The sequence below is a fragment of the Osmerus eperlanus genome, chromosome 2, assembly GCF_963692335.1.
Source record: "Osmerus eperlanus chromosome 2, fOsmEpe2.1, whole genome shotgun sequence".
Lineage (NCBI taxonomy): Eukaryota > Metazoa > Chordata > Actinopteri > Osmeriformes > Osmeridae > Osmerus > Osmerus eperlanus.
Window position 1 is genome coordinate 10,224,560 of NC_085019.1, and position 25,362 is coordinate 10,249,921.

The 25,362-nt window shown below is 40.9% G+C and overlaps 2 protein-coding genes across 3 annotated transcripts in view; both read right to left on the reverse strand.

Moving 5' to 3' along the window:
• On the reverse strand, positions 1-23,188 carry samd9l (sterile alpha motif domain containing 9 like). The gene is made up of 4 exons (XM_062452370.1): positions 22,930-23,188; positions 6,305-6,370; positions 6,030-6,083; positions 1-5,918 (listed from the first exon to the last, which is right to left on the reverse strand). The coding sequence occupies exons 3-4, from the start codon at positions 6,031-6,033 to the stop codon at positions 1,354-1,356; spliced, it is 4,569 nt and encodes a 1,522-aa protein (XP_062308354.1). The 5' UTR covers positions 6,034-6,083; positions 6,305-6,370; positions 22,930-23,188; the 3' UTR covers positions 1-1,353.
• Positions 23,189-23,288: 100 nt separating this feature from the next.
• ern1 (endoplasmic reticulum to nucleus signaling 1) overlaps positions 23,289-25,362 on the reverse strand; it is a 36,883-nt gene continuing 34,809 nt past the window's right edge. For both annotated transcript variants that reach the window (XM_062452465.1, XM_062452474.1), the window contains one exon: positions 23,289-25,330. In XM_062452465.1, coding sequence (XP_062308449.1) covers positions 24,533-25,330 — 798 coding nt within the window. In that variant the 3' untranslated portion in view covers positions 23,289-24,532. The remainder of the gene's footprint in view (positions 25,331-25,362) is intronic.

Sequence of the window (25,362 nt, forward strand, 5' to 3'; positions counted from 1 at the left end):
TCTTTGGATAATGTAATCCATTAATGCAAGAAACAAGTCATGCTTCGCTCGCTGTGGCATTTTCTTTCTCTGGTAAAAAGAAAATTGCCCTCCCAGTCAGCTGCATCCCATACCACAATTACTAGCCTTACCAAAAATAATAAAACAAAACAAGTACAACAAACAATAACTACTGATAATAATAATCAAATGAAGAGTTTGGTACATTTGGCCTCTGGTTGACAGGAGTGGTAACAAGTAACCTGGTGTTATTATCAAAATAAATCACTGAATAAATAGAGGCACATCAGAAGACTAACTAACAAGACCTTACATCAGATGGCTTTCACCCACCTCTGGAACAAGTAGAGACAAACTGGCTGAGATGTAAGCTAGTGTACTATTAGATAGTCAATATATTGTACAACATGTACTAACCTCTACTGTGCTCCACTGGATGCTTACACAATATGAAAGTGCACATTGTTTGTGTTATGGTCATCTATCCATAGAATATTAACATTTTGCAAAATTGGGTTAGTATGGTAGATGGAACAGGAATAGCAAGGTAATTAATAGATGGAGAATAATTTGCTAATTTACCAATATATTGTCTTAAACAATATGTATTATGGCACTAAGAATAAAACTATTGTCCTAAACTATTGTCCTAAACAATATGTAGACAGTTTTTCAATAGTTATAAATTACTATAATTCAGTGACAACACAACAAATTGAAAAATAAAACATTAGCATTTTTTTAAATTAATCTACACATTTCAAAAACATACATTATTATGAATGCTTTGGTGGTCAATAATAATAAGGAAATAATTGCCTGCAATACACTAATATTATCATATAGTGGGGTACTGTGAGGGGTACATAAAAAAAACTGTGGTCATAAATTATATTTCACTCAACATACTGTACGTTTTTGTTAAATGTATAGGGTGGACAACCATCTCCAAAAAATGTAGAATGGCTATAAATGCAATTTGCGTGTTCCATATCCTTTATTGATTGAGACATTATCTATATTCATATTGGTTGTCTTTATCAGATTTTACATACAGCGTTTGCTCCATTACATCGATAAAAGGTTAATCTGTTATGTAGGACTTCCTTTGACAATATCAACAGGCGTGACTACGTAACTAAAGATGCCTGGTTGCCTAAAATGCATTAAGCACACTGTGCAACTGTTAAATTCTGAAAAAAGAATGCAATCGAGAAAGGAAGAAAGTAATTCACTCATAGCTTTCATGCTCATAAGTATTTACATCTCTGACAAACTGCTGAACATGTATTATCTAGTTACCTACAAAAGCAAGACATTTTCCATCTATGGAATTCTGATCACTTTTACATTCTATTCTTTCACTGTGATGTTGTATGCAACAGGTCCTCTAAATGTGAAGCCCAAGTAGAAAGTAATGTTCTCATTGCTGTAGGGCACAGAGGCTATATTCAGTGGAGGAATACAAAATTTCTTCTGTTTTGGGCCAGTGAGATAGATTACTCCATCTTCTGTCCACCCAGATACAGTCTTCAATAGGTGAGCTATTTCAGGCATTTTCCACGCCTCTCCACGGAACCACTTCATTCTCTTCTCAGACACAGAAAGGATCTTAGTGATTGCTTCCACTTTGCTCTTGTGGACAATCTTGCTCCAGCCGCTTCCATTGCTTAAAAAAAAATGTGTGTAAATTCTTCTCTTTCTGGTAGGAACATCCTTCATTTTGGTCCAGTAGCTCTTTTGAAGACACTCAACGGCTGACTGAACTATGTCATATTTGTTCTCTTTGTCTGTGTCGTTTTCCTCTGGCCAGAACAATAAGGTGAGTAGGAACAGGGCGCTGGGCAGACACTTACGTTTGTCTGTAGGGAACTGCTGACTGAGTGTCTGGAGGTCTTTCAGGGCAGCTACCTTTGGAGACTGAGTTGACATGCAGCTAAAAGCAATATGTACTGCTATGTAGTTGACCAGATCCATTTGTTCCAGCCTAGCTGTCTGAGGGTTGCTTGGATAGAGAGATATGATGTTCTCCAGAACTTTTGACGGATGTTTTTCTTTTGGGTCTGTCATAATGGAGAAGATAGTGGTTAAATGTCCCCCTCCAAGGCGATAAATGATCAAGCGTTTCATGAATGGAGTCAACGTAACTGGGTTTGACTGACTCTGCTTCAGAGCTGTGCTAGTAGATGCTTCACAGAAATATTTCCCGTACTCAGTGGATTTCTTCACAAGCCATTTCAGTGGATGACTTATAATTTCAGGACTTTCAATGGTTTCTGCCTCATCAGCACCAATATCTGTCTGAAAGTAACCCAGGTCTTCTGAAATCCACTCAAGAGATTCATGTAGTGTCATTTGAAGTTTTTTTAGCTGGCAGTGAAATGGTTCCCATGGCTTCCTAAGTTCTTCTGGAATGTATTCTGTGAGCAAATACTTCATACATTCTGAGTGGCCCTGAGCTTTGTTTGAGAAAATGTGCAATGAGAAAATTAGCTTCAACAAGCTGCATCCAACTTCAACAGTTGCAAAGAAACCTGAGTTATTCATGTCTTCACGGTCCGAGATGGCTGCATTTTCACATTCTTTGAAACAGTCAATGGCTCTCAGGGCAGTTTCCACAGCATCTGCTGTGTTTTCAGCAGTCTTTGCTACCTTCTCAATTACTTTAAACTTGGCATGGAACCACTTTCTGTACACCTGACCTTTTGTGTCAAGTATGTATGAGTTACTAGGCATTTGTTTGGCTGCTATTTCTGCCCAGTGTTTTGCCTCTTCAAATTTCTCATGGGTGTAATTGAGCCGAGCAAGTTGCTGAGCAAAGAATGCATCTTTGTTGAAACGTTGGTAAGCTTGCGTGAGTAACTCTATCGCCGTGGCAGGAGTTTCATTTGCACACACATGCTCAATGAGAGGTGAAAAAAAGCTGTCATATTCATCTCCTTTACTGATTCTGCAGCGTCGCATGAACAATGCTCTCAGGAACTTTACATACTCCTCTCTTCCAAACCGATGCTCAAAAAGCACATCCTCTCGGAGCAGATTCATTGCCAAACAACTTTGCAGCTTTTGGTCACCAAGGAGCTGCTGAAGGATTTCCTTAGCAACTAATGGATGGATTATTCGAAGTGATTCAATGTGTGTCTTGTCATCTTTCAGATGTACCAAGACGAGCTTGGCCGGCTCACTCAATGACTCCTCAAAAGTATGTTGCCGAAATCTATACATGTGTAAGGGTAGCGTCATCAGGGCTTCCCAGTGGGACTGGGAAATGAAAGAGTTATGAACATAGGTGTTCAGCAAAGCTACATAGTGAATGAGGCGGGTGACAACATGTTGGCGGTCAATGTCTTGTAGTAAATGTGTCACAAAGTTTTCCACATACTCCACAATTTTCTGATGCTTAAATTCGACACTCATCAAGACAAAAGTCAAGATGAATTCTATGTTGTACTGTTCCTCCAGTTTCTGTCGTTTCCCTGCAAACTTGATCTTCTCTTCAGGTGACAGTTTGTGAGTGACAGACACATTATTCAATGGGAGGTCTTTGCACATCTTCTCTGGGTTATGTGAACGTCTGCAGCTCAACAAAATAAAGCATTGCCCCCGTTTTATTTTCTTAGTGTTCATGGCATTTTCAAATTCATTTCTCAGATCATCTAAGTATTCTTTGCCGCAGTCTTCAATCAAAAGCAGCACTGGGAGACACTTCTGGGGATCTTTTTCCTCATACTCTCTCAGCTGAACTGCATGTTCAGTGACTATTGCAGCTGAGTATGATGGCTTCACAATAGCACATCTGAGGTCTTTCCTATTATTCCACATGATCTGTCTTGCCACAGTGCTTCCACCACTCCCGGGATGATGGTAGATGTTGATACTCTTCACAGGAAATGGATCCACACTCCATTTCAGGGTGTCAGTCAGAATTTCTGATATTTCCCGATATGCATCCCTTTGAATCACTTCTCCAACATACCCCTTTTCTGCGAGCCAGAAATTCAACCAGGTCACTCTTCCACCATGGTAAAACTCACGTTCAATGGTATCTTTGTTTGATTTTATGAAGTCATCAGTTGTTTCATTACAATGGTCCATACTGATGATTTCCAGGGAATACATCCTTTCTTCCTCTCTTGTTTCAAGAAGGCACTGTCCTTTAACAAAGATAGGCAAGTGCTTAGTTGCTCTAGAGGTGACAGGTTGGATTTGTTGCAGAGTAGCATCAACATGACTAATTTTCATCCCAACAACACTGAAGCGGTTCACAGTTTCTGTTCCACAAGAACCTTCTGCAAAGCTCTGCCACTTCTGGTAGTTTTCCTCAGATTCTGATATGCATATGATGTCATCATGGCCCTCCATATCAGTGAAGAACTCAAAGAAGGTATGCAAGAGAGGTTTTTCAACTGGGGATGTGAGGAGAAACAGTACCAAGAATGTACCTTTTGGCAAGATCTGTTTGCAGATCAGCGACACAGATTCTCTGAGGAGGGTCATTTTTGTTTTGATCCATGTCATTTCGTCACAGGGGTTTTCATTTCCTTCGTAATCTTTGCGTCCATTGCAGAATATCCAGCTAGTTTGCTCAAATAAATGCAGGTGACTCACAAATTGGTCAAGGGGCATACCTCTTTGTATTTTGTAGTTCTGCATGAAATGCATATTTGCAGCATGGTGCTGAATGTATTTACTGCAGAGCCCTGACCCCTTGGAATCTGGGTCAAAGTCAAACACACAGAATATGTTCAAGTTGAGTAAGAAGTCAATGCTTCTCAAATCGTCAGGTCTGAATTTGTTTGCAACAAGAATGTACCACTTCTCTTTCTCTATGAACTTCTTACCGTTAGTCACCAGCATTGTGAGCTTTCTTCCAAGATCTTGGCAAATGCCTGGAGTGCTTAAATATCGACAGTGCTCAGCCTCATCTCGTAGAGCATCTCTGTCCTCGACTCGCTCGAAGAAGTCTAATTGATCGCTCACCGGCTCTGTTTTTGAGCCCACCCTTCTGTAAAACGTGTCTTTTTCATAGTCAATTTTGTTATTTGACTCTTTGAAGTTTGGCAGACGAACAGAGTACATCTTTTTCCTCACAATGCTGATGGAAGGCACTATGTCAACCTCTACCACATACCTTTTTTCTGCACTAACCATGTCCAGGACCTCTATGAAGCGTGGGGGACGAATGCATTGCCGCATGTGCTCACTGTGTGAAGAAGAACAGCTCCTCTCAATGTAATCTAATGCGTCAACATACATATCTTTCTCCGGCACAGGAAAACCAATAATCTCACCATGTACATAGCCCGCATCATCTCTACTGTCCATCACACCAAAGTGTATTGTGCCATTTGATCTAATATTCATACAGCCACTGCCAAATTTGATAACCTCTTTGGCAAATTTTGCCTGCAGTCTCATGCGGTCCAGAGAGGCTGCAATGGTGAAAGACTTGTACTCATGACAAGGAGAAATCAGATCAAAAACACCAGATTCAGGTTGCAGTACATTGTGTTTGACATAAGTGGAATCAATGCCCTCCTTATCAAATGGTCGTGGCTTACAGTCTCTCTTTGTGGTCAACACACTAAGAGATTGTTTTGGAGGAGTTTTATCCTTTGGAACCTCTGGAACCTGTTTATGCTTTTTACTCCCTTTTTCAATACTTTGTGGTTTTTCCTTGACCTTTGATCTCTGCTTGAGAAGGCTGTCTCTCTTCTTGAGAATCAGCAAAGCAGGTCCTGATTTCATTTCAATTTCTTTCCTCAGAAAGTCCTCAGTCAATTCAAGAAGGACTGCCCCAGTTACCTCTTCCTCTGTAATCCTTTTAATATACTGCTCCTTCACTCCTATAGTCCTTAACCAGAAGCTCACTTGAACTTCAGTCCATTCTTCAACTGGCAGCATGTCTTCTTGTTTTGCTGTTGCATGCAAGTAAACATACGTCATAGAAAGGGGCTTTACATGATAAAATGTCATTGTTAAATATTCAGTATACTAAGTCAGACACATTTCTCTGAAATGTTTCTTACCCATTATTGGTATTTTGTGTCAAAGCTCACTGCTGGAACTTCCGATTCATCAATCTGCAAACAGAAAGTTTAAGTGAAATTCACAAAGTGTTCTTTTTTATGCAGCATGTATTACCAACACCAACCAGACTAAATAACTTCAGGTCTATTTAAAATGCTTTGACATTTATGCATTTGACACATCCACAGCCATAATGCATGTCCATCCCACATAACCACAAGGTAAGCACTGGGACCTGTTGTTTGTGTGTATGTGTGTTTGACTTTAAAATTACCGGCTCAGTAGATTTGGGTTTCTCCTCCACAATGGAAATCAGGATGTACAGGATTGTTAGGAAATACTGAAAAACAAGTTTTAGTCGTTGATGTTTAATGCTTTGTTTGTCCAGACAAACACTTCCCTGAATATTGTCCGGTACTAATAGCAAATTTGATAGCGGCTGAATCTGGAATGCAACTACATTGAGTCAGATCGGGAAAATGTTTGTACATTTATGTTCTTACGTATGTACTTCTTTCAGATTATCTCTTAAAACAGTGAGGTAAAACATCACACAAAATGGTAAATCGGTATGGAACTTAATGTTTGCAATCCCAGATCAGCAATAATGTATTAAGTACGAAACAGCTGAATAATGAAATAAAAAGAAAAAATATTTTGTTAAAGAAAAAAGCTGTTAAACATTAGTATCAGGTTTGGACTATTTTATCTTGTTCGGACGATTTATTATCTAGTCTGAAGAACATGATAAGTCGTTCTTATTTTGTGAAACCACTGTCAATCAAACTCAAGCTATGGTTAAGCGCGGAAGTTCAGACAATAACATTTCAGACAGTGGCAAAAATCTGCTATCAACTTTGGGGGGGACAATTATATGACATTTTCTCAAGAGCAATTTCTGAGGGGGACACCAAAATGACTGCTGTAACACAGCCTACATTGTAATATGTTAAATGTATATTGAGGAACCATAATTAATACTCCTGGATCATTTATAGTTAGTAACTGAAGGATTGTCTCAACTTGTTCAAATGTAGTTATACTAGTGTTTCTTATCAGTCAAGTATGAATGCAGGTGTACAGTATTTACAACCAGCAATACCAAGAAAGGCCAGTATGTACTGTACACTGTATGGGTGCAGTTTATGTAATTACAATGGGCATGGTGCAGTCTCATCTAAAATAATCTCAATTGAACCATCATAAAGTGGGGATAATCGCAAAACCATTTCTCTTGAAATGTCAACACTTTGTTGGCAAGAGTCTGCGGTTCTATAAATTGTGGGTGTGGCTGATATGGTTCTGTGCCACCACTGAGGTGACTAGACAGTGCTGTGCCACTGTCTCCTATACTGGTGCTGCTGGCAAAAAGGTTGACCCCCGGTCCTGCCATGGCTGTGACACTATCATCTGAAGTCTCTCCCTGGCTCTTTCCCTTTCACCACCCTCACTGACCCACAGTCTGTCTCCTAGAAAAGAAATAAGATGTTTGCCATCCTCCTAACTACCAGTACCCAATACTACACAATTAATCACAACAACAATACCATTGCCTCAAATTAATCTTGGTTCAGTCACCAGTTTAAGTAGAGAGTGGGGGTATCCATGGCATTGTCCAATTATGTCCCTATTTTACAAGTCTAAAGAAGAGAACCCGTCATGTTGCCAAACAAGAGACTCAACAAACTTATTTTAGCACATTTCACATCATTGTTATGAACATTTTATCAACTAGTCTTTGAAATTAGGCCACTAGGGTTCTTTCTTTGCGTTTTGGTGTCCTGAAATGCTCTGATGTCCGTCTTTCTTTTTTCTGCAATTTTTCTACCATGCTGGCCGCACACACAACGTGCAGGTTATTTACAGTAGGAGATGGGCTTTTATCATTTATTACCATTCTTCTAGAATAGGCTTCGATCTACCAGGTAGCTAGACAGTCAGTTAGGAAAGGTGAAACGGATTGCATTGACAGCTGGATTGACAGCTGTATGAGTTCACCCTTTACACAACGCAAACTGCAACCTTTTGTCATTTTAATATAATTCATGTTTTGGTTTTATATTTGGCTGGCTTCCCAGAATAGCTGAATATGCAGCTAGCGAGCCCCAATTCTGTTTGTGTGGTATTTGCCGTCATCTTTGTTATAGCCAGTTTACTCCAGATCGGCACACAGGTGCTTCAAAGTCCCTAGAGACGATTTAGCTTTTGCAACGAGACCATTTAAGATAATTATGACAATGGTAGAATATAGTATAGTTCTGTTCAGTATCGCTAAGCATGGAAAATGGATTTAGAAGAACTACAATATCCGTGCTGATCTTGGATTAAATTGACGATAGCAAAGTTTCCATCTTTTGACGACGCCAAATGGAATAGTGCTAGCTAATGTTTTCTCTATCGGTTTGTTTGCTAGCTATGCAAATGCAGCTAGCTGTGTGTGTGAACCCTGCCAACATAGTGAAATCGCTATGGTGCGATTAACTGGATTAATTTCACGTTAGCCACGTGCATTTCAAATGGTAGACACTCAAGTCATCTTGTCAGATATTACAACTACTTACTGGACATCACCCACCAACGACACAAACAGATACTGTCCGATTTTCACACACGCACCTGCATCACTGCTGAGGGCTGGGGCTGTGGATAAAACCATTGTGGGACCAAGGGCGGGGTTCGAAATCTTTTTAAACTTCAGAAAGCGCCATTGTGTCCATAATCAGCAAAGCGCTTTCATTGCATATTATCAATGTTGTTGAAATTACATAGTTATGTTTACAGTGATTTATTGGGGGGGACAAATCATATTTTTCCCAGGATTGGGGGGGGTCGTGTCCCCCCTGTCCCCCCCGGGATTTCCGCCCATGATTTCAGACAAGTTCAGATAAGAATATTTCTCATATTTAGAGTGCTTGCAATATTGCTATGAATTGCTAGTGCAAGGCACACTATCGATATAATCTAATATATACAGTGTATACAGTCTTTTTCCCTCAGAAAAGACGGCCGAAGAATCAATCCGGAGTTTACGAACGTCTAAACACAATGTCCACCCTCATAGACTCACAGACTTTGAGGCGCGTCCTTACTAAATCTGTGAGGGTTTAGGGCTTCCCACTGTCAAATTGTCAAGTGCGCGAGGGCACTTTCTCAGACATTTTGAGCCCTTTATGCACCCTTTTTGTTAGTCCACATTTTGCAGACTTTAACTAAGGGTATTTCCCACAATTCACAGCGTTGTGAAGTGAAACACAAGGGTTACCAGGGGCACACATAGAATCAAATTATGTGGGAAACACTATATGTGTATATATATATATATACACTGTATGTAGTATATGTAATTCATTTTATTAGCCTATTATACCTACTGGCACAGTTTTAACTAACTTCAGGGATATCAAGCATAAGCGATGCTTACGAAGTTTTGGTGCAAATCAAAGTCACAACAGGTGCACTGGAGAGGCAACAGCAAATGACATCTACGTTGTCCTTGTAAAATTGTTGCTGACATACAACAACTCCCTGTGCTTTTCAACTTCGAGAATTCATTTGATGCTGATTTTAGAAATCGACTTGGGGGTTCTCTCTCGGTAGGCTATGTCTGCGTGTGTGTTGTGTGCAACGCGTGACAACTTGTTTCTCTCAAACAAACAAAACAACTACTGGCATGCTAGCTCAACGGATCAATCCGTTTATTTTCATTCGTTTTCATCAGGGTAACCACATGTAAAGGACTTTCGTTACCAACATTGTGTAATTATAAAGTCTACAACTTTACAAATGTTCACCGTAGTCAAAAATTAATGGAGTAAAATCTTAATAACATGTTTTTTTTATTCAAATATATCAACTAATATGGTGTATTTCATCATCCTGCAGCCAATTTCGCAAGCGTCTTGCGAAAAAATTCGACCAGCTGCCAAAACGATCGCTGCAGATCGCAGGAGATCGCAGGCAATTGCGGCGCTTCGCAGCCAGTGTGGTCGGTCCCATTTGATAACATGGGCGCCAAAAGAAAAAAGGAGGCGCTTCCAGGCGCGTCGCAGCAGATCGCAGCCGATCGCAGGCAGTGTGTCCCAGGCGTAATATAATTTGACAGTTTAACAACAAGACTAGCCAGCTATCCAGCCATGTCATTGTCCCCAAATCAAGATTTTTACTAACAAAATAATCGGCATGTCGTGTTGTGTGGAAGCAAATCGTTACCAAAATTCAAATGCAAATGCATTTCCAGAAATGCATTTGCATTTTAAGAATGTGGCTGCATTATTTGACTCATAAATGAAATTAGTAATCAATCATCCTATTTGCATTTTAATTTTCTTCTTCAAGAGTGCTCAATCTTTCACTTAATTAAAATGAAAAAAAAAGACATTTGAGATTTAATTTTCAAAACATTCCCCAGCAAATAGATACCAAAATTCAATTTGAAATGTAAAATTTGAAAATTCAAATGCATTTCCAGAAATGCATTTTCATTTTAAGAACGTGGCTGCAAAATCGTGACCACAATTCAAATGCATTTCCAGAAATGCATTTTCATTTTCAAGAACGTGGCTGCAAAATCGTGACCACAATTCAAATTCAAATGCATTTCCAGAAATGCATTTTCATTTTAAGAACGTGGCTGCAAAATCGTGACCACAATTCAAATTCAAATGCATTTGCAGAAATGCAAAATGAACAAAAAAGCATTCTGAGCGGCGCAGCAGAGTGACGTCAGTAGCCGCTCTTCTTCAGCTCCCTGCTGACCGAGCTACCCATCTTGTTCGGTAGGGGGCGGTGTGCACATCTGCATTGCATTACATTGCAAATGTGCCAGGAAATTGATTGAATTGCCGGGTCTTTAGAGGACGCATCACAGACTGAGCAACTTGATGTCAAACAATGACTAAAACAGTGGCAGAGCTACTATTAATGTGTCAATCTGTGACGGCAGAGTATGCAGCCAAGCTCTCTATGACTTGTTCTACTCGGTCACGGGCATCAGACTCAGATGTATTATTAGATTCTACCTGCTCAGCTAATTCTAACAGTGTTTGCACAATTTGAGGGAGCGCCATGATCTGTGATGCGTCCTCTAAAGCAGCGGTCCCCAACCTTTTTTGCGCCACGGACCGCTTTCATGTAAGACATATTTTCACGGACCGGCAGGGACGGACTGGAAGGAAAGATAGGCCCTGGACAGCTGCGCTGCTAATGCATGCACATTCTGGGTTTGATGAGATCCTAGTTAGTGACTTCCACACCTAATGCGAGCACGCGGAGCGCGCGAGAAAAATAGTTTTGAGCGAAAAATAGTTTTTGGAGTTTTATGTAAAATAAACAGCCGTTTTTTCAATTGACAAAACCATGTCTAGTGAATGTGATGTATTTTTGTCTCTTAATTTTTCAGCCCCATCTTTAAGTTTCTTAGCCTGGTTTTCCATCGTTATACCGCTCAAGAAAGCCCACAAACTTGCTAAAAAATTAGTAAACACACATCTTTGCAGAGCTTTTTTGCTCAGGGGAAAAGGCCCGTGGAGAAGGAGAGAATCAGGTCATTTTTCAGAATAAAACGTCTTTCAGACTCTGATAATCAATTAAAAGGAAATAATGTTATTAATTATTTTTTGTGCGGCCTGGTACGAAATGACCCACGGTGGGCACCGGTTGGGGAACGCTGCTCTAAAGACCCGGCAATTCAATCAATTTCCCGGCACATTTGCAATGTAATGCAATGCAGATGTGCACACCGCCCCCTACCGAACAAGATGGGTAGCTCGGTCAGCAGGGAGCTGAAGAAGAGCGGCTACTGACGTCACTCTGCTGCGCCGCTCAGAATGCTTTTTCGTTCATTTTGCATTTCTGCAAATGCATTTGAATTTGAAGTGTGGTCATGATTTTGCAGCCACGTTCTTAAAATGAAAATGCATTTCTGGAAATGCATTTGAATTTGAAGTGTGGTCACGATTTTGCAGCCACGTTCTTAAAATGAAAATGCATTTCTGGAAATGCATTTGAATTTTCAAATTTTACATTTCAAATTGAATTTTGGTATCTATTTGCTGGGGAATGATGAGCGGCTACGTGAAACTGACACACTAAATTCGGAATCATTTTCCAAATAGGTTGAAAGAAATATTGAAGTCACTCATTGTTGTAATTACATGTTAGCTTGTTAGTCTTTCAAAATTGTAAACGGGGGCTTTGAGGCCCTGTTGTTATGGTTACATATTTCAGACACTTACAGGCTCATACCAAAGAATTTATATTGACAACTGAAGAACAAGAGGCGAAACTCTGATGCTTTTTTGTTAAAGGTGACATGACATGAAAACTTCACTTTAGGAGGTTATTTAACATTAATATGAGTTACCCTAGCCTGCCTTTGGTCCCCCAGTGGCTAGAATTTTCGATCGGTGTAAACCAAGCCCTGGGTGTTCTTCTCCGCCTTTCAGAAAATGAAAGCTCAATTGCTCTGTTTGAAAATCTCCTCTTTGTTACGTCACAAGGAGGAAGGTTACCTCCCCTCTCTCTGCTTTGCCCGCCCAGAGAATCTGGCCAGCCCATAAGAAACTGAGCTACGACCGTGCAAGTGTTTTTATCCTCGAGAGACATCATGGCTTGCAAACGAACGAAGCATTACATTTGCTCAGTTTAGATGTACAAAGGAAAACAAAAATATTTTTACAGTTCCTTCATCCGAGCCTCTGAAGACCCAGTATCTTAATTTTATTTTCTCTGGAAATGCGCCTACACAACTTCTGTTGTAGGCGCATTTGTTTTGTATGTCTGCACCAAACACTTCAGTCACGACTGTTTCCTCAACTTGAGCTAATACAAAACTGGCCTTGCTGAAATTAAATTCTGGATCAGTACTAACTCTCCTTCGTCCAGCTACTAACCTCGGACAAGTAATTTAACTAACGCTATATAATTTTGTAGCTTTACTGTATATGGTTACCTAGCTTGCTACCCTTAGAATGTGGCTGTAACATTAGCTCTGCAGCTAACAGCTGAGTTACTGTCGCTAATGGAAAGGTAGATAGCATCAAGTATGTGTGTGAATACACATGCTGTAACGTGAGTGTTGTACACTTCTTTGTTATTTGGATAACCGTTCTGCTGTTGGTGTTATGGCGCGTGCGATATCCGCCTTTCCCCTCATTGAAATGACAGTGTGTACCTCTGCATACCAGGGTTATCAGATGAGAATGGGCAAATTTGAGGCATCTTACAGCAACGGGGCTACAGCCATTGCGATACATCCATTGTAAACATTAGCGCATGGTGACGCCCCTCCGCTTCTCATTATCATTTAAAGTTACAGACACCAAAACAGCGCGTTCTGAGGAAAGCTCCTTGTGGGACTGCTAGTAGTGGCTGTAATTCTTTACCAAGGCTGAATTTCGGGAAAGGGACTTCTGATACAGTATTGGGGGACCACTAAGGCCTATATAAAAGCATCCAAAAACAGCATGTCATGTCTCCTTTAACAGCCACTAGGTGGTGCTTCGGTAGTGCGGCCACCATTTTGGGGTGAATATTCCAACTGGAGTTACTGGACAACAGCACAGATAGTTACATACTAGTTAGTTATAGCTAACAGATCATTTAATATTTTTTTGTGTTGACGTTAGCTAGCTAGCGTTGGCAGCTGTGTACCTACCAAGCATTAGTAGCATTTGTATCGGTTAAATGTACGTAGTTAGTAGGCTATACAAAGTACAAAATACAAAGTATACAACTTTTATAGGATCCCTTGCTTAATCAGCCTCTGCCCGGTAGACAGGGACATTTTAGAAAAAATTTAAAAGTTAACACCAACATTCAGTGGCAAAATCCATTGTTATGTCTACAAAATTATTTTAGATATAGTATAAGTTTAGCTAGCTTACAAATACTGAGGATAGCCTACCGAAGTTGAGTTAGCCAATGTCTTAGATCTTCTTCTATACTCTTTGCTCATACTATGTATCCATCGCAATAATTTAGAACGGTGAACAGTTTCGCTGGAACTACTTAGTAGGTGTCCAACACCCCTGCAGCCAATCAGAATCAAGTATTCACCCAGACCATGGTATAAATATATATATTATTTATATAGTTTTTTTTTTGCATCAAACATGTTCGGGGCCATTCAAGGGGTACTTGAACTGCATGATCGTTCATAAACATACATTTCTTTTTTGAAAATGCTTTTCATTTACAATGTTTAATAAATCCTGACAGATCACTATATCGTAGTCATAGGCTTCATTTCTATCTCAAATGTTTGGGGCCGGTCAGTGGGTACTTGGCTGAGAAAAAAATTGATAGGGGGTACATTATTGAAAAAAGATTGAGAAGCACTGCCCTAGAGGGCTGTGGACCAATAGGTTTGAGAATGACCTCCCTCCTGAGACCCCTAGTATTGTGATCCAATGGAGTTCGATTGATTGACACATGCCATCTTTGTAAATAAGAATTTGTTCTTAATGATCTTGCCTGGGTAAATAAAGGTTAAATTAAAAAAGAAAAAAACATCTCATTAAAGGGGTGATTGACTGGGTTTTTGGGTATTTCACACTGTTCCTTAAGGTCTCCGAATAGGGTATGTAACATTGGTTGGGCTGAAAATGGCCCGGGTGCTGTTATATGCCCCCTGATACATCCTCTGAAATTTTCCTGGGAAAAAACGCTAGGTTTTCTCATTTTATGGTATGCTCATGAATATATAGATGAGCTGCGCGCTGATTGGTTGGTTTACAACGAGTGCAGCTGTGGAGCAAAGATGCAACACGGCCAACACTCACTGAAACAACGAAGGTGGAGACTTGAAATAAAAACGTACAAATTAATCTATTGTGTCTAAACAACACTGTTTTCAACAGATTAACTAGATATCATTTGAAATGATTATGTTAGTTGTTTCCACTTCTGTTGTCGAAGCAAACTGGATCGACTTAGGTGGGTAGAACGTTACAGCTTGGCAACCAAACTATATCGTGATTCAACTCAGCTTCAGTTAGCTAGATAAAAAATAACCTGCCAAAGATCTGGACAAACATGCATCGTGAATTGTAGATTTACATGTACGGGTTATTTATTCGAATGAAACATAGTCAGGAACATGAAATAACGCGTTAGCCCCATTGCCGATAAACTAAATCATCACACATTAGCTTGCTAACGCAAGAGCATAGGTAAACTAGTTTACATGCCTACTCTAGGTGTTTTCGCTATCTAACTGCATTCCTTGCAAATCAGCATTAATAAAAAGCAGATGAGCTAGAGTCTAGCTAACATTGACTCGACGGGCATGGTAGATGTTTGTCTATAACGTAGCTCTAGCATAGAAGATCCCTGTGCAAGCAAACAGGATCGACTTAGGTGGGTAACATTAGCACTAGCTACAGCTTACCAAACAAACTATCGTGATTCAACTCAGTTTCAGTTAGCTCTAGCTATCTTGCTGAAAAATAGATCTGGACAAACATGCATCTTGAATTGTAGATTTACATGACAACACGGGTTATTTATTTGAATGAAACACAGTCAGGAACAAGAAATAACGTTAGCCCCATTGCCAATAAACTAAATCATCACACATTCTACCGATGCTAGATACAGGCAGGATACCTTAGCATTAACTGTTAGCGACAACATCATACAGTTTGCAGTTGTGATCAACCTAAGGTCGGAACAGCACCTCTTTTCAGCAACAGCTTCAGAGCAAATCCTGCTTTACATTGTCCCAGGTTTTTGAAAGTGTCCTCGGTGACATGGTCCGAGCAAATGAATACTTTAGCGTCGTACTTAATAGGGATATTCCCATAGATAAACATCAGCCATGCCTGTCTAGTGTCTTGTTCTTTGAGAAGATAGTGAAAAGTGTCAGGATTCCCGGTACAGCCTGGAACACTGCATTTACGGTGCTCCATTTTCAATATCTTGAAAACTTAGGAACTTTCTTATTTGTAATTCCTGTGGAAGTACCGAGCAGCGCGCAGTTAACGTTAGCTAAAAAAGTGTCGGAGATCTACGCAACCTCCGTTTATGTTCCTGGACCAGAAAACCAGAGGGCGGGTAAATGTAAATTTTGGGGCGTGACAAAGTTGATGCTGCAAGTTGTGACGTCACAACTTGCACTGTTTCAAAAGCTAGCGTTTGCAACTTGCAGTTTCAAAAATTGAAATTTTTATAGGAAAGAGGTTTCAATCAAACTAACATCCACACTACACATATCAAACGAGTTCAACAATAGAAACTTAAACAATGCTTCCGTCAACAAAATTAACCCCCCAACTGAGTCCCCTTCTGTCCTGCCGCAAGCCATGCTGAAAACCAAGAGCGCAGTTGCGACCCTACGTGAACACCGGTGCAAATAGCTACAACATGAAAACTAAATTTCCCATAATGAGTAGTTTGAATCCATCCACCACCGAGGACCTCATTCGGATCAGTACAGTGGGGCCCTCCATGGAAATGTTTGGTGCCTCTAAATTTGCTGAAAACTGAATGAATGAATACAAAAAAGTAATAAATGAATATGTAATGAATAAATAAGTAACAACTCCTGTTTCTGGTCAATTTTGTGTAATTCATTCAATAGTCTAATAATGATGTAATGTTAAAAGTAACTGAGTAAAGGTAATATAATAAGTAATAATGACTTTGTACAGAAAGTAATAATGTAACTTAATCACTACTTTTACTGAACAGTAATAATAAGTAATAACTAATATAACTTTTTTGAGTAACTTCCCCCAACACTGCCGACAATACTCTGGTCTGTAGCTAATTACAGATCAGAGCTGACGAGGTTGACATGTGGTGTTCCCCAAGGTTCAATACTGGGGCCTCTTCTGTTCAACATCTACATGCTTCCAAGTGTGTAATTATGCAGATGACAAACAAATCTACATAACTTTATCACCTGGGGACTATAATCCCATACAAGGGCTAGGTAAATGCATTGAAGAAATCAACAACTGAATGTGCCTGAATTTTCTTCAATTAAATAAAGATAAAACAGAAGTAATTGTTTTTGGTCCCAAGGACGAAAGATCAACCTCAACCTGAACAGCCATATCAAGACAATTACAAAATCAGCCTACTATCACCTGAAGAATGTATCAAGGGTTAGAGGCCTTATGTCTCAACAGGATTTGGAGAAACATGCATTTATCTTCAGTAGACTCAACTACTGTAATGGTGTGTTCACAGGTCTCTGTAAAAAGTAAATCAGAAAGCTGCAGCTGATAAAGAACGCTGCAGCTCGAGTCCCCACTAAGACCAAGAAAGTGGATCACATCACTCCAGTTCTGAGGTCTTTGCATTGGCTTCCTGTCCAACAAAGAATTGACTTCAAAATCCTGCTGCTGGTTTATAAAGCACTGAATGGTTTAGGGCCTACATACAGTTAGGTCCATAAATATTTGGACATTGACACAATTTTCATCATTTTGGCTCTGTATACCACCACAATGGATTTGAAATGAAACAATCAAGATGTGCTTTAAGTGCAGACTTTCAGCTTTAATTTCAGGGTATTTACATCCAAATCAGGTGAACGGTGTAGGAATTACAACACATTTTATATGTGCCCCCCCCCTTTTTAAGGGACCAAAAATAATTGGACAAACTAACATAATCATAAATCTAATTGTCACTTTTAATACTTGGTTGCAAATCCATAGACATCACCAGACGCTGGGTTTCGTCCCTGGTGATGCTCTGCCAGGCCTCTACTGCAACTGTCTTCAGTTCCTGCTTGTTCTTGGGGCATTTTCCCTTCAGTTTTGTCTTTAGCAAGTGAAATGCATGCTCAATTGGATTTAGGTCAGGTGATTGACTTGGCCATTGCAGAACATTCCACTTCTTTGCATTAAAAAACTCTTTGGTTGCTTTCGCAGTATGCTTCGGGTCATTGTCCATCTGCACTGTGAAGCGCCGTCCTATGAGTTCTGAAGCATTTGGCTGAATCTGAGCAGATAATATTGCCAGAAACACTTCAGAATTCATTCTACTGCTTTTGTCAGCAGTCACATCATCGATAAATACAAGGGAACCAGTTCCATGGCAGCCATACATGCCCACGCCATAACACTACCTCCACCATGCTTCACTGATGAGGTGGTATGCTTTGGATCATGAGCAGTTCCTTCCCTTCTCCATACTCTTCTCTTCCCATCATTCTGGTACAAGTTGATCTTGGTCTCATCTGTCCATAGGATGTTGTTCCAGAATTGTACAGGGTCTTTTAGATGTTTTTTGGCAAACTGTAATCTGGTCTTCCTGTTTTTGAGACTCACCAATGGTTTACATATTGTGGTGAACCCTCTGTATTTACTCTGGTGAAGTCTTCTCTTAATTTTTGACTTTGACACAGATACGCATTCCTCCTGGAGAGTGTTCTTGATCTGGCCAACTGTTGTGAAGGGGTTTTTCTTCACCAGGGAAAGAATTCTTCTGTCATCCACCACAGTTGTTTTCCGTGGTCTTCCGGGTCTTTTGGTGTTGCTGAGCTCACCAGTGCGTTCTTTCTTTTTAAGAATGTACCAAACAGTTGATTTGGCCACACCTAATGTTTTTGCTATCTCTCTGATAGGTTTGTTTTGATTTTTCAGCCTAACGATGGCTTGCTTCACTGATGGTGACAGCTCTTTGGACTTCATATTGAGAGTTGACAGCAACAGATTCCAAACACAAATACCATACTTGAAATGAACTCTAGACCTTTTATCTGCTCCTTGTCAATGAAATAACGAACTCCCATGAGGGAATAACATACACCTGGCCATGGAACAGCTGAGCAGCCAATTGTCCAATTACTTTTGGTCCCTTAAAAAGGGGGGGGGCACATATCAAATGTGTTGTAATTCCTACACCGTTCACCTGATTTGGATGTAAATACCCTGAAATTAAAGCTGAAAGTCTGCACTTAAAGCACATCTTGATTGTTTCATTTCAAATCCATTGTGGTGGTATACAGAGCCAAAATGATGAAAATTGTGTCAATGTCCAAATATTTATGGACCTAACTGTACATGTGTGATCTGCTGCTACCTTATGAACCACCCTGACCCCTCAGGTCATCTGGGACTGGTCTGTGTTCCAAGCAGGGTTCTAAATTAACACCCGCCAAATGTGGGTTAAAATTCATTTTGGCGGGTGTTAATAAAAACTCACTAGCCAGTTTGGCCGGTGATACATGAGGCACTACATGAATGATACATAAGGCTCTGTTCTCGGCATGGTTCTCGGTCATTTATCCCCCTGGCAGTACTTCCTAAGTTTCCCATGAACACTGTGCCGTAATGCTACGTGATAACGTTTTATACGTCCATTGGCTGCGCGCAGTTGAAGTGAACCCAACCAGCGCGAGAAACCATGGAAACGAACGGAGCGTCCACCAGAAAATACAAGAAGAAGTCAAATGAAGCATAGCGGATCATAGGAGGTAATAAGAGCTAGCTAGAGTAGTAAAGTAAGTAGAGGAAAAAGTTAACTTAATGCGGTGGTGGTTACGCTGCGTTCACACTGCAGCGGAGCGGGCGGCGCGGGGCGTCGGCTTCCAATTCATTTTCAATGAAACCAGGCGTTGACGCTCGCGTAGGGCATTGTGGGAAGGCGAGCGGAGCGGAGCGGAGCGGAGCATTGCAAGTTGGATTTTCTCAACTTTATGTAAATGAGGAGCGTGAAAACGCTAGCGTTGGCCAATCGGATTGGTTTCTTGTAACGTGTTCGTCATGGTAAACTTTTCTAGGTTTGACAATTTCAAGATGGAGAAACTTTTCATATGTGTCTGCACACCCAGTTCTGTTCAGAACAAAGTTACTAATGTGACGAGCCTGAATTTAAAGATTACATTAAACTAATAATGCATGGTGCATGGTTGCCGATGTCGTCATTGTTCCTAGTGTGTTTTTATAGCCTACTTTTAAATTTAGTCTCGTCACATTACGTGACTGTTCTGTGCCACTGCTAGCTCGCTAGCCCAGCCTACAAACGACTGGTTGAGTGACCGGTGGCGTAACATGTATTCTACTGTCATCTTGCACTAGTAAAATCTTGCACTTACATAAATGTTGTGTAAAAGTGGTATTTTGATCGATATTGTGAGTACATGAACCCAAATCTGCACGCTTGGCCATGACTACAACAGTGACCTTAGAGAACTACAACTCTGTATTAACTTGTCTAAAACGCTCGTCTAAAACACTGCAGCGTTTTTTAACGCTCTGCATCGCTTGCCTTCCCACAGTACACCACGCTCGGGGGCGTGTTAGACAAGTTAATACAGAGTTGTAGTTCTCTAAGGTCACTGTTGTAGTCATGGCCAAGCGTGCAGATTTGGGTTCACAATATCGATCAAAATACCACTTTTACACAACATTTATGTAAGTGCAAGATTTTACTAGTGCAAGATTACAGTAGAATACATGTTACGCCACCGGTCACTCAACCAGTCGTTTGTAGGCTGGGCTAGCAGTGGCACAGAACAGTCACGTAATGTGACGAGACTGAATTTAAAAGTAGGCTATAAAAACACACTAGGAACAATGACGACATCGGCAACCATGCACCATGCATTATTAGTTTAATGTAATCTTTAAATTCAGGCTCGTCACATTAGTAACTTTGTTCTGAACAGAACTGGGTGTGCAGACACATACGAAAAGTTTCTCCTCCATCTTGAAATTGTGAAACCTAGAAATGTTTATCATGACCAAAGGTTGCTACGTTACAAGAAACAAGAAAACAATCCGATTGGCCAACGCTAGCGTTTTCACGCTCCTCATTTACATAAAGTTGAGAAAATCCAACTTGCTCCGCTCCGCTCCGCTCGCCTTCCCACAATGCCCTACGCGAGCGTCAACGCCTGGTTTCATTGAAAATGAATTGGAAGCCGACGCCACGCGCCGCCCGCTCCGCTGCAGTGTGAACGCACTGTTACAGTGCGTTCACACTGCAGCGTTTTTTAACGCTCTGCATCGCTTGCCTTCCCACAGTACACCACGCTCGGGGGCGTGTTAGACAAGTTAATACAGAGTTGTAGTTCTCTAAGGTCACTGTTGTAGTCATGGCCAAGCGTGCAGATTTGGGTTCATGTACTCACAATATCGATCAAAATACCACTTTTACACAACATTTATGTAAGTGCAAGATTTTACTAGTGCAAGATTACAGTAGAATACATGTTACGCCACCGGTCACTCAACCAGTCGTTTGTAGGCTGGGCTAGCAGTGGCACAGAACAGTCACGTAATGTGACGAGACTGAATTTAAAAGTAGGCTATAAATAGGCTCGTCACATTAGTAACTTTGTTCTGAACAGAACTGGGTGTGCAGACACATACGAAAAGTTTCTCCTCCATCTTGAAATTGTGAAACCTAGAAATGTTTATCATGACCAAAGGTTGCTACGTTACAAGAAACAAGAAAACAATCCGATTGGCCAACGCTAGCGTTTTCACGCTCCTCATTTACATAAAGTTGAGAAAATCCAACTTGCAATGCTCCGCTCCGCTCCGCTCGCCTTCCCACAATGCCCTACGCGAGCGTCAAAGCCTGGTTTCATTGAAAATGAATTGGAAGCCGACGCCACGCGCCGCCCGCTCCGCTGCAGTGTGAACGCACTGTTAGGACAAACTTCTGGGGGCGAGAAGAGAAACGAGGCAGGGGGTGAGGATATTGATAGCACTAGAGAAACGAAGAAAAGGAAATGTAATGCCAAATGGCTGACGTGTCGGGACTGGCTTGTGTTTGACAATGAAAATGTTGTCATGTTTTGTAAGGATTGCCGCATGTAGTAGTCTATACGTATAAGAAAAATTATGTTGCTTACTGACACAGTCTTCTGTAATGTAACAAATACACTGTTCTTAATAATGAGTATATTAGGTCAGTTTAATTAATGCCTGCTTAGGACGAAACGTTACTGTAAATGCATGGGCAGGAGTCAATCGCATGACGCCAATGGACGTTTTAGCCATTTACAATAAATCTTGTCCTTACTTAGTCAACACTCTAAAAATGCTGGGTTGAAAAGAACCCAGGTTGGGTAGTTTCCAACAGCCTGAATTTAAAGATTACATTAAACTAATAATGCATGGTGGCCGATGTCGTCATTGTTCCTACTGTGTTTTTATAGCCTACTTTTAAATGCAGTCTCGTCACATTACGTGACTGTTCTGTGCCACTGCTAATGTGACGAGACTAAATTTAAAAGTAGGCTATAAAAACACACTAGGAACAATGACGACATCGTCAACCATGCATTATTAGTTTAATGTATTCTTTAAATTCAGGCTCGTCACATTAGTAACTTTGTTCTGAACAGAACTGGGTGTGCAGACACATACGAAAAGTTCCTCCTCCATTTGAAATTGTCAAACCTAGAAATGTTTACCATGACGAACAGTTGCTACGTTACAAGAAACCAATCCGATTGGCCAACGCTAGCGCTAGCCGCTCCGCTCGCCTTCCCACAATGCCCTACGCGAGCGTCAACGCCTGGTTTAATTGAAAATTAATTGGAAGCCGACGCCCCGCCGCCATTTTACTTCTTAAACTGCACTGCAACTTTCATTTTATTTCTAGCTTTTTTACAGTTTTTAATGTCTTATTGAATGTTCTTAATTGTGATCTTTTTTTTTTTGCATTTTGTTTTGATGCTTTTAATGGTTTTATGTGAAGCACTTTGAATTGCCTTGTTGTTGAAATGTGCTATACAAATAAACTTGCCTTGCCTAAAGATAAAGTAGTCAACCATTTTCTTCGCGTAAAAAAGAAACTCCCAAGACATTACTGGGACCATTTTGTTACACGAATTTGAACCTTGCAGTTCGCTAACGTTATTCTTAAATTACAATTTTTATTATACAAGAGTATCCTCTGGGAATGCAAAAATGATTTACTGTAGCCTACCTCTGCCAGCAATTGGCTAGGTTCATGCATAAGTCGTCCATATCCACGTTATTCGATTTCTCATATCCTTTGTCCTTACAACTTTTAAGCAAAATCTGTTAAATTCACAAGCGAACTAGGTCGATACAATTTCTGAGTGCAGACGATGTCTCGATCGTTTAAACAGTTCAAGCACGACAGTCCGGATCTGAAACCAACGAGCAAATCCGGTCTCGCCCTAGCGAGGAAAACACAAACACCTTTCAGTAAGTTTCGTTTATCCTAAAACGTGTATATAATTCCTGCTGGACATCATGGCGATGATTGTTGTGCACATTATATTACGTGCTGATTTTTTCCGGCGCATACATTGAGCAGCTTTCTGGCTTTCAAGTTTATTCTGGTCTTGCATATTATGCATGGTATTCTCAGACATACAGACATTGAAAGGATTCCCTCAACTCCTTCCACAATAGCACAAAAAAAGAAGGTATTAATTGGAGTTCCTGATTGCATAACAAATTCCTAAATTAAAACATAACCAAGTTGTAAAATATACTATTTTAATTCTTAGGTGAGCAGTAAGCACAGTTGACTTGACGAAAGTAATTTCACTAAGAACAAAATAAAACTAAAATAAAGATGAATAAATTAAAGGCCTTATTTGGTCAATTAAGAGATAGCAAAGATTGAAACATGTAGATGTACAGTATGCAGAATTTTGTGAAGCAAAGAAAATTCAAGATTTCTTTTAGAATTGAAAACAGTAGTTAGTTTACCTGTAAAGCTTCTTTCAGATGATGGCCCATTAATTTAGTGAGACATGGATTCATACTAGCTGTACCCAAATGTACCTTTTCAACATAACACTATTAGAGTTACGTGTCGAATTGTCAAAAAAATTGCATGTTAGATCTAACCGGTTTATACCCTTTGGAATAAACACCTTCTACTCAAGAACACACAGATATCTGGATTCAAGAGAGAATAGCCGTTTCTAGCAGCATCAGTCATCAGCAGTAGCAGCAAGCAAACCCGTGCCTTTTAGGCCCCAAGACACACAGCACAGTGTTATAAAAAAGGCACAATGGCCACATCAATGACATCATTATCAATGATCAAAATCGTAATCTGTACAAAAATATACACCTCTTTACATAATGCATGTTTACTGAGTAAAATATCATTTCTGATAAAACTACCACGGACAAACTCAACTCAGTGTTTGACAACATGAACACAGACCTCATATTTTGCACTCAGCAACATCTTGACACTCAGCAAATCATGACATTGGACTGGTACTCCATGGCAAAAAAAGTTTCTCTCTGCTAAATTTAACCCCAAGTTTATGTCCACCCAAAATGGTAATTTAAAAAATAACACACCCTGACTTGTTCAAGGTAGAATCCTGGGGTGCTGAGGGAGACCATCTTGTTTACCGGTCCTACAGAAGGCACATGACTCAGGTTTTGACCGCTGCTTGCAACCCTAGTGGCGAATCCCAGGCACTGCAGGCCTGTTCCTCACCAATACAGGTACAGCAGAACATCAGAACCCCAGTTCCTGTTCAACTAGTAAGGCAAAGCTCCACCCTGTACTGCATCCATCTACTTATCCTGGCTCACAAAGGCTCTGGGTTCAGAGTGACGGGGTCCATAGGAGGCCCTAGCTCTGTGCGTGATTGGGGAGGAACACGTTGTGGAGCTGGGGATGGCGTAGATGTAGGAGGGGTCTCTGCGGGTAAGGAGGGAAATGCTGTCTGTGCATGAGGCTCTGGAGGTGTGGACGTGGCTGGTAGAGTAGGCAGGGGTCGGTCTTCAGGTGAGGTGAACGATTCTGTCTCTACTGGCATTGTATTTGGCACCAGCTGTGTGGGGGCTGTAGTGGGTAGAGGTTGTGTGGGGGCTGTAGCCGGCAGAGGCTGAGTGGGGGCTATAGCCGGCAGAGGCTGTGTGGAGGCTGTAGTGGGTAGAGGCTGAGTGGGGGCTGTAGCGGGTAGAGGCTCTGTGAGGGCTTTAGCGGTTATAGGCTGTGTGGGGGCTGTAGTGGGTAGAGGCTGAGTGGGGGCTATAGCGATTAGAGGCTGTGTGGGGGCTGAAGTGGGTAGAGGCTGGAATAAAGCCACAAGCTCTACTGAATGTGACGGTGGGGACGTGTGTGTTTGCGCAGATTCTTTAGCGCAGGGAAGGTTGACTGACATGCCTGGTGCGGGAGGTATGTGTGGAGTCCGTGCCCAAGCGAGCTGCTCTGAGCTGGGATAGTAGGGCAGGAAGGGCCTCTCGAGGGCACAGGTGTGCATTGCCAGGTAGGTGTGCAGCAGCAGGTGGGGGAAACGGAAGGTGAAGTAGGAGACAAAGTCTTCAGGAATGGAGCCCAAGGTCTCCTGGACCTCTGCAGGCAGCTCTCTGTAATGGTGCTTCTGTAGAGGAGACAGACAAGAAGATGAAGCCT